Source organism: Anarrhichthys ocellatus, unplaced genomic scaffold (assembly GCF_004355925.1).
Source record: "Anarrhichthys ocellatus isolate YVR2014 unplaced genomic scaffold, GSC_Weel_1.0 scaffold115, whole genome shotgun sequence".
Taxonomy (NCBI): Eukaryota; Metazoa; Chordata; class Actinopteri; order Perciformes; family Anarhichadidae; genus Anarrhichthys; species Anarrhichthys ocellatus.
In genome coordinates this window covers 123,670-133,716 of record NW_022280145.1, presented here as the reverse complement: position 1 = coordinate 133,716, position 10,047 = coordinate 123,670, and the positions used below count along the sequence as shown (strand labels likewise).

The window sequence follows — 10,047 nt, the reverse complement described above, 5'->3', positions numbered from 1 at the left end:
GGGGGGGGGGGTTACTGCACTGATTCATTAAGAAGAGATGGAGGTAAAAGGCAGTGAGGCAGTAACTCAGAGCTTAATATCGGGACGGGAGAGGAAAACATGCAAGAGAAAAATGTTGAAAGTATGAAACGGACGTCGGCCTGTGGAGAGATGAAGACAAGACGGAGAGGAGAAATAAACGAGACATGGAGAGAGAGAGAAGCGCTGCGTCGCAATATTTCTTTTACAGTTCTGTTGTCTGCAGTCGGCCAGAGAGTTACGGAGCCCAGGACCTGCTGCTTTAAAGGAGCCGGGGCTCTTCTCCTCATTAAAGTTGCACCAATTCTTCATATTAATTACACTCCAAGGGCCGGCAGACTCTCTTCCGGTGGGCCTTCTGTTTCAAATCATTTTGCAGCAAAGCTCTAAAAGAAAGTCCTCGCAAAGGCTCTTTGATAGAGAAAGAAGCCCGAACTGCTGACGCCGGTCCCTCACTCCGGGGTTAAACTCATAACAGATTTTAATTGAACCGATATCATCATAGTGTAATAAATGTACGACGCTGAATGTCCCTTGAACGTTCACCAGCAGGGATGAGAGTAACAACTGTCAGGACGTTTTTATGACTCCTTTCAAAGCATCCATAATCTGTGACATTTGTGTGACATTAGTTCGATGTTCTGGACACATGGCATCAGTCGGTAGCGTGTATCAATACTGATGTAACCTTTCACTTTCATTTCATCCGCTTTCTTTACCCCACCTCTCTCCTCCCTCTCCTTCTGCCCCACTCACCTCTCCTCACCTCCCATCCTTCTTTATTCTTTACTTCCTTCTGTCTTCTTTCTCCTTCTGTCCCCTCCTTACTTTTCTATCACTCACTCGTTCCTTATCCCCGTCTACTCCCTCCCTCCCTCCCCTCTGCTCCCTCTCCCCCAGGTGCTGAAAGGTTTCCCAGAGTGTCTCCAGGCGGATATCTGCCTCCACCTGAACCGGACCTTGCTGCAGAACTGCAAGGCCTTTAAAGGCTCCACCAAGGGCTGCCTCAGGGCGCTGGCCATGAAGTTCAAGACCACCCACGCACCGCCGGGGGACACGCTGGTCCACGCTGGGGACGTCCTCACGGCCCTCTACTTCATATCCAGGGGGTCCATAGAGATACTGAGAGGAGACGTGGTGGTAGCCATCTTGGGTACAAAATATATATATATTTATGTATATTGATCTGTCAATATATGTTTTACTGATTACCAACTACTGTAGCCCCTGTTCCATGGGAACGTTTAGGTTATTAGAAACAGAATCTGAAGCAAGAACATGACAACTCTTGCAGGAGATGAATTGAGGGTACAAATAGTTTGGTCCAATACTTGAAGTTCCATTGCAGCCTGTAGGTGAACTCAGGGCTGCTTCCCTATCACCTCAGGTAAGAGGTGTTCACACACTGGTCCATAGCCTCCTGTGTCAATCCAGACTCTGAGAGATGCTTGCGTATCTCTTTCTGGGTGTTGACTGTGTTCAGATCTCTCAACAATATGTTCTAGCCGGTAGCGCCATCTGCTGGAGAGCACGAGGTGTTACTGCTGATGGTTCAGAGTCAACACAGGACAAGACAAAAAAGTACTTTTCTAATCTGTGAAAACAGGTAAAAAAGTTGGCACATGATTTATTTATTTTTTGTCTGAACAATTGTTTTTGTGTGTTTGATGCTGTTGTACTCCTTTAGGCGACAAGAGGCTGCTGTTCACTACTCCATGTGTCAAATAGGACTTAAAGCTTTCATGTTTTCTTCCAGATGAGAATTATTTTTTGCACTGGCACCTTAGAGCTTCCCTACATGCCACTCTCATATATCTGAGTCGTAAAAAATAATTATAGAATAATAATTGAAGTAAGAGACAAATTCCCTCTAAATGTTAGGATACCTTACATCAGGGGGGTCAAACTCCTCTTCACTCTGGGCCAAATCAGCATCACGGTCACCCTCAAAGGGCCGGTTATAAATGTAAGACTGTAAATGTAAGTTCTCCTAACATATTGGTAAACTGTTATATAAATGTAAAAATATATTTAAGCACATTTCTGTTATTATAACTTAAATCCTTTTAATTTAGGGTTAATAAACCCACATTACTCTATCACAGATCAAACTATTAAAGAAAATATCAAACACAAGTTATTACAATAACTTGTTCAAAGCTTAAAATCCTTTCATGGGTGCGTTTGCACAATCCCACGTGAAGCATTTCATGTGTTGTAAAGACACGTTTAAAGTAGTCTTCAATGTACTCACAATACATTTCCATGTCAAATACAGGGTAACCTATGAAGAGCTGCTTCTATGACTGTTGTGTTCAAGTATCTCATAACTTCAACTTTCTATCTCATAATTATGACTTTCTATCTCATCATTTCGACTATGGGGATATTTTTACTATCAAGTCTAACTTTTAATTAATATTTTTTATTTTTTACTTTTTTTTATGCTGGCGGATTCGCGGGCCACATGAAATGACGTGGCAGGCTTTGAGTTTGAGACCCCTGCCTTACATAGATCACAATTAAATAAAAGATAGTTATGTTTGATATTTCCATTCACCTACAGAGCTGTTTCATTATTGTTATGTAGGATTTGTTGGTCAAAGGTTTCCCCTGGTTGTACTGGCTGCTGGTGCAGGATGAAGTAACGACGGAGCTCTCTCTCTTTCTCGTCACCTTTCCCAGGGAAGAACGACATCTTCGGCGAGCCCATCAACCTGTACACCCGGCCGGGTAAATCCAATGCCGACGTGAGGGCTCTGACCTACTGCGACCTTCATAAGATCTTCAGAGAAGATGTTCTGGAGGTGCTGGACATGTATCCGGAGTTCGCAGACCACTTCTGGAACAACCTGGAAATCACCTTCAACCTCCGAGATGTGAGTTTACAGCCTCGTTCCCTGTGCTGTTGTATCGAAGCAAAGAATGTTACTTTAACTTTTGCTTTTATTGGTAGAATTTATCTTTTAATAAAGTCCATTTAATGCTGGTTTCCAGACCAACATGATCCCAGGCTCTCCGAGCAGCGATGACTCCAACTGCGGGGGTTTCAACAAGTTACGCAGACGCAAGTTATCTTTCCGAAGACGTACAGAAAAAGGTAAACCTTCCTTTATTGCTCATCTTAAAAAAAATCATATTATCTGACTTTCCGATACAACTTCAGTAACTTTCATTTGATGATGCAGTTTATCTGGCAATCCTCCTCCTCTGGTGGTCATCTTTGAAAAGTCACTGACCGATCTCCCTCCTTTTTGTTTTTTTCAAAATCTTTCCTCAGATGAAGCAGACGCCGGAGAAATCAAAAAGTCCCATAAGTCTGTGAGACGGAGACAGAGGGAAACACCCAACAACCAAAGCCAGGAGGGGGCACCTAAGCGGCAGTGGCAGGCACACCGAAGCTCGGTGTCTTTGCACTCCAGCGGCGACGAGGTAGAGCTTCATCTGGTCTAAAGTGTTTATTGTATTGTGGTGACCGTTGTTGTACTCATTGGTGCAATAACAACTGGAACTAATGTCCTGGATCTTCACTTCTAACAGGGGGGGGAGTCCATTATGAACAGACTCGCTCCTCCGCCGGCGATGCTGGAGAATCCGCATGCTAAGTCCAGCAGCTTCAGCGAGAACACCGAGGCCGACGGAGATCCCGAGACTGGGAACACCTGCAACGCTCTGTCGGGTAAAATTAGAACCAAAGGGCGTGCACCTGTCCCTGTGAAGTATACAGTAACGCCCCATCCTGTAATTTCACGCAAAGTCACTCTATCCGTCTGTCTCCCGCAGGTGCGTTCTCGGGCGTGTCCCATATCTTCAGTTTCTGGGGGGAGAGTCGAGGGGGTGGTCAGTACCAGGAGGTTCCCAGCTGCAGCCTGGCCTCCCCCCCACCCCTCAACACGCCGCTGCACAGCCTGAGCCGGCAGCAACGCAGCCAGCTGGACACACGCCTGGACCTGCTGCAGAAACAGCTCAGCAGGTACGGCGGGTCGAGTGTCGGGGTGTGGATCCCTGCTGAAACCCTGCGGGCATCCGACAGTTTGAGACCCTTGCTTGTAGCCGGCTGCCTCTTGAGAAAGTCTCTCACCCCCGAGCCCTGTAGCCTTTAGCTGGATGAGGCTCCTTTGTCAGGACCTGTTGTGACCACAGGCTGTGTCTTAAAGCCTACAGCTATGAAGCCGGCTCTCCAGCTGAAATGTTGATGAGGAGTAGCGGTGTGTAAGGAGAGAACACCCCCCCCCTCCCCCACATGCTGAAGATATCTGCACATGTGGCAAAGTCTCAGTTTGACTTCAGAAAGTGGAACAAAGCTCCACAGGATGAGTCCTCATTAGCTGTATAGGAGCCAGCAGGTTTGATAAGGAGGCTTCCACCTCTCTGTATGTGTGGAGCTCACTTTATTCCCACAGTAATGAGGTATAATAAACCTTCAGACTCCTTTTGTTCCAGCTCTAGAAGTAACAGCGGGATGGGAGCAAGAGAAATGCAATGTTAGCAAAACAGAGTTTAGAAAAGTTTAACAATTAGAATGAGAAGTTTTTGCGAGAAGTGGAGGGTAGACAAAATAATGTGTCCATCCAGATGTTAACAGCAGCTCTGAATGCTAATGACACGCTAACGTCACGGTTGAGATCCGGGGACATGTGGTGATTTACTTCCTGGTTCAGCTTTTAGCTAGTGTTACCATGGTTACTCTCTCTTTACAAAGAGCAATCATACCAGACGTTAATATTCCTGAATGTTCGCAGTTTACTTGGTGAGTCCTTTGGTACTCTAACTGATGTTAACGACGGACAACATTAGAACCGGGAGGATAAAAACACACGAGATTCCTTTAAACGCAGAGATAACATCTGCACTTTTAATGTCCTTAATAGAATAAATAAATTGAAATTGATAGAATATAAATGTGCCCTCCGTGTAGCTATTAACGGTGGATCATCTTCCACACACTGTGTGCAGGCTGGAGAGTCGCATGTCGACGGACATCGGAGCCATCATGCAGCTGCTGCAGAGACAGATGGCCCTGGTTCCTCCCGCCTACAGCGCCGTCTCATCGCCGCCTCAGGTGATGACACACACACACACACACACACACATACACACACAGCAGGTCGCTGGCCGTCACAGAGGTCAGGCAAGCATCTGTCTCTAGGCGAGACCCAGTGATAAAAGACAGCTTTTTCATTATAATCATATGCTGACCCAAACTGCGAATAGACGGAGGGCTACGCTTCCTGCAGACCAATAACATGCTGTCTCTTGCAGGTCTCACCTCACCCTGGTCCCGGCCCAGGACCCGGTCCAGGAGAGAGACTGGTCCAGCCTATTACACCTCTGGAGACAGACACCCTGGCCTCCCTCTCACAGGTGAAGCAAATGCATTAATAAAGTTTTTGCTGACTGGAGGCTGTCATTGGTCCGCAGTGGATATAAACTATATAATAATATGAACTAAATTTCCATTGGTACTTCTCCTACTTAGTAGCTACACGATGTTTGTGTCAGACTGGTCTCATCCAGCAATGCTTACGAAAAGTAATGTGCCGTAATTCATAGATATCCCGTGAAATTGTTTAGTATGTTAACCACACACTCATCAACGAGGACGTTTAAAGACAGCTAAAGCACGAAGTAACAGCACTTCTGTGGTTATTTCAACCCAAACAACCAACTTTTCCTGAACCTAACTAAGTAGGTTTGTTGTCTAAACCTTACTTTGTTTCCTGTGAAGATGGAAGTTTATTTTGAAAAGATGTATGAATGTAACAAGCGGAAATTGACACATGTTGATGGACTTCTGTTGGAAAACGCACAAAAAATGCGGAGTAACTTTTCCTAACATATCATACGAAGCGTCTTCTGAGGATATGTGTCAGGGTTCTCTTTAGGCTATAGAGTTTATTTGAATGGGATCTCAGTACCTCTCTCTGTTATCTAAGGAACTAGAATATCCTGCAGCAATTGTGATAAAAAAAACGTTTTGTCACAACCGGTTTGCTTATAAACCTGGTAAACTACAGCACAAAACAACCTTCATAAAACAATAACTTGACTTGAATATTAACAAGTAAATGACACTCACCTCCTCAACTTCTTCCCCTGCAGATCTTGGATTCGCAGCACTTCGAGGAGTTCCCAGCCAAGCCCCTCGACACCCTGCAGCCCCAGGACGCCCCGCTGATCAACCCCAACCGGGGCCAGCTCGCTCCCCCCGGACTGGACAGCCTGGGGCAGCACCTGGAGCTGGGACTGGGCACAGGGCCTGGGGTCATCTCCGGGCCAGCCGTAGGTTCATGTGTCGGGGTAGATTTAGCAGCGGGGTCCAGCTCAGGAGTAGGGTTAGACTTTGGTTCGGGGGACTGTATGGGCGCTGGGGTCGGGCCGGCAGCTGGAACGGGGCTGTCTTCCCTGGATCCTGAAACCCAAAGGAGGCTGTCCCTCCAAGAACCACAGACCCCTCTGGACTCACGGACACCACAGCGACACAGCTCTGACCCAGGGGGGAGCTAAGGAAGAGGGGAAGGGGGGGGAGAGGGATGGAAGGAGGGTTACAGAGAGAGAACGAGAGTCCCTTCCTGTTTCTACCGTTTGGAGATCGAAAGGCAACTACTGTACCTACCACCAAAACCCTTCAGGGCACCCATCTACTGTACCTTCACCGCTGATTCACCTCCGACCTTCTAAGAGAGGACACTCAACTCAGAAAGAGTGAAGCCAGGTGGAGAGGTTGAGGCTTCTCTCTCTCTCTGTCTCTCTCTCTCTCTCCCACAAGTCCCCCTCCATCCCCCCATCGTGGAACTTTCTGAACTCCACAGCGGTACAACCTTTAACCAAAACTACCAACAGAGCAGAGAGGAGCTCTGTCACTTTATGAACACGGTCCGCCTCTCTGTCGACCTGCTGAAGGATGACACATAACACACACAGATGACTGCTGTCCTGTAGGAGAATCCCTTTACTGCTGAGTCCAGCGTCGGACGACCGACGAGACCAAGACAACGACGAAACGAGTAGCCATTTACGTCTTGCACTGAGAATCCTATCGAGATCATGACTATTCTATCCTATATGTCCGTGGCGCTTCCGAAAAACTCGCAAACCGGTTGGTGAATTGTAGTGTTAGCTGGTCTAACAGGAAACCTGCTGTCCCGTTCTGTTATTGGTCCCCCCGCCCCCTCCTCCGCCCCCTCGTCCCAAGAGCACACTGGATTGGCTGGTTTGCACCTCAGGGGTGGGAACTGGAGGGTTAAAAGCCATGATTTTTTCTCGGTGAACATACCAGCTACCCTACCACAAACATTGTACAGATTTGCTCGAGAGCGAAGAACATGCGTCATGCTCAGGCAGTGTCGCTAACAGGTAAACTGGCAAACCTACGAGTTTACCGTGAGGACAGTGCACCAAAAAAACAGCAAACTATAAATACTTAAACAAGCAGGAAACCCACGTTTACTAAAACCACAAGCTATGACCTTGTAGAGAACGTATGCCGATGACATGACACTGGCCTGCTGTCATTTCTATAAATCTAAGCACATGCATGAAGGAAAGAGTGATTGATGGGGAACCTAGTTTATCACAGTTGGATTTGCTACCTCAGATTTCATTGGTCCTTACTTGTTCTTCACCTGAGCAAGCGCCCAGAATGCTTTCACCTTCTACATAAACCGGTTTTGTCTTGCGATTCCGTAAATAGAACAAGCTCGCCAGTTTACGATGACCAGCCCAATGCGCCATCATTCTGTGTACAGTGCAATATGCAATCAGCAAGAAGAGATGTGTGAGTGCGCCTTAATCTCATTATGTGTTCAGGTCTGAACCTGTTTTCAGTTAGTTTCTGCAGAGACTGGCGTAGAGTGCGTTTGCTTCCACTAGCTGTAGAAAGTCACTGGCTTCTAACGTGGAGGACACATGTGGACTGGTTTTAGTGGTTTAAAAGATCGTTTTGAATCTAGTCAGCACAAATAAAAACCCTTTACTGTACAATGTAGGTTTTAAACCCAAGAGCTCTCAATGCTACAGCAGTAGTGATCCCAGGAGGAAGAGAACGTACCTCAGCACCACTGTTTTTGAGGATACTTTACATTAACTGTCATCACCTCCCATTTTAAAGTACTCGGATCCTCATCTGATCCCTGTCGTGTCATGGTGTTAGCAGGCCGTTAACACGCGTCTTTGAGGTGCGAAGATGCAGCATATGTACACATACTGGCAAAACAAAAGATGCACCAATCGGTTTGCAATGAAAGCTAACAGAAGCTAGTTCTAGTCCTTTGTGTTGGGATGGATTCCTCTATCACTCTGCTCTGTTACCAGCATCCGTGATCTTTCCTCTGCCTACATCATATTGTATCACTAGAGTGGAAGGTTGTGCGTCATGGAAGCGGTGCACAAGATAAATCCAGCTACAACATGAAAAGTTCATGATGAATGATCTGGTCTCAGTGAGCAGGATGAAGGCGGGTTCCTTCTCAGTGAAGCAGCATCAAGACGAAGGTATTCTTTGCATACTAAGAATATCTGTATATGAAACAAAAGTCCTGGAACTAAGTTCTGATCTTAAGTTTGAAAATGTATCTTCTAATAGTCAGTAGTGTTACACTTTGCAAAGTGTATGTCCATCACATACACCCCCCCCCTCCCCAGTTAAATCTCTCTTTATATCTATCAATGGAATAAATAGCAATATAATTTGCAGGCAAAGATGTACGAAATGACCAAGAGCAGGTGCAATGATAAAAACCTAATATCTTCAATAACTAGCCTATGACATCTTTGAATTGTCTTCCCTGACACAGAATGATCCGGGCAGAGCCCCGACAGAGGAGGGGAGCCTGTTGAAGAAGTGCAATAGTCCTTTAAACAGTTAAGACTTGTAGCAACTTAACTGCAACCCGCTAATGTTCAGCACTTTATCTCCTAAACAGGGCCGATGCTTAATGAAGACTCAGGAACGTTTCAGTGATGTTAGAGGGGTCCCTTTTCCTTTGTCCCACACCTCCAAACCAACCAATCAGAAGGGAGGAGAGCTCAACTCCGTTCAGAGCTCCCCTTTAACGCAGACTTGTGAAGATTGTATTTGGCCGCTCGCTGGTCTAAGCTGTTGTGTTTATTTATTGTGGGATTATTTCTCTCTGCCTGTGTTTTTTATCACTTTGTCTTGGGGTAAGGAGAGGGCTGTCTGTGTAAACACGTTGCTCCCCATTCTCAATCGTTACTATTTTATTTATTATTATGAATTATTCTATACTGATCCAGTTCCAGTCAATACCCAGTGACTCTAGAGTTCCCACCACTTCTTCACCAGTCAATCTTTATTTTTCCAGTGTAGTGCTGAGGCTGTGATTTTTCACTCGGCATCACGCGCGCTGTAGCGGGAGCTTAGCTAGCGTTGAATAACGTCACCTCGTGGCCTGAACCGTCTCTTCACGCTTAGGACGACGACCTCAAAGAAGTTACTGAAGGTGGTTGTTGTTGACTCTTCTTCCTCGCGGTGACGGTAGACCTTAGTGGGATATTCAATGCTACAGAATACATTCATGTAATGCATACTGCATATTATAAGGGTAGAGGGTGCACTTTGGGACTGGGGGGGGGTGTTTGTTGGATGGGAATAAGGAGTGTTTTTTTTCCTCTTTTTGCATTTGAACACACAGATATAATAACCCAGCATACACACACACACACACACACCTTCCTTAATGGCTCTTCCATACCGCTGAGCTTTTTTTCAGCTGCGTTCATCTTTCTATGAGTTCTTGACAGACTTGCGTCCTGTCTCTGTAGATACTTTGAGCACCTGGGGAGGGGGGGTTTGGTACCGTTCACACTGGATCCGCTCTGCCTACTCCTCGCCTGTACATACCAACTTCCACTACTTGTAAAGGAATCAAAGTCTTTGGCACTCGTATAGCCAGCACTATGCAGAAACTGAAAACAAGTCTTTGGCATGCTTTGAGATGCAGAATACTATAGAGGAAAATATACTAAATAAATAAAGTCTGCTCGAATTTCTTATTAAAATAATCACCC

At 46.0% G+C, this 10,047-nt stretch overlaps 1 protein-coding gene across 1 annotated transcript in view; it reads left to right on the top strand.

The window, feature by feature from the left end:
* Positions 1–10,041, top strand: part of kcnh2b (potassium voltage-gated channel, subfamily H (eag-related), member 2b) — a 219,916-nt gene extending 209,875 nt beyond the window's left edge. Inside the window, exons 14-22 of the mRNA XM_031876773.1 lie at positions 919–1,171; positions 2,704–2,897; positions 3,016–3,118; positions 3,299–3,450; positions 3,559–3,697; positions 3,802–3,991; positions 4,975–5,080; positions 5,281–5,382; positions 6,121–10,041. Of these exons, the coding sequence (XP_031732633.1) occupies positions 919–1,171; positions 2,704–2,897; positions 3,016–3,118; positions 3,299–3,450; positions 3,559–3,697; positions 3,802–3,991; positions 4,975–5,080; positions 5,281–5,382; positions 6,121–6,525 (1,644 nt within the window). The 3' untranslated portion in view covers positions 6,526–10,041. The remainder of the gene's footprint in view (positions 1–918; positions 1,172–2,703; positions 2,898–3,015; positions 3,119–3,298; positions 3,451–3,558; positions 3,698–3,801; positions 3,992–4,974; positions 5,081–5,280; positions 5,383–6,120) is intronic.
* The last annotated feature ends 6 nt before the right edge of the window (positions 10,042–10,047 follow it).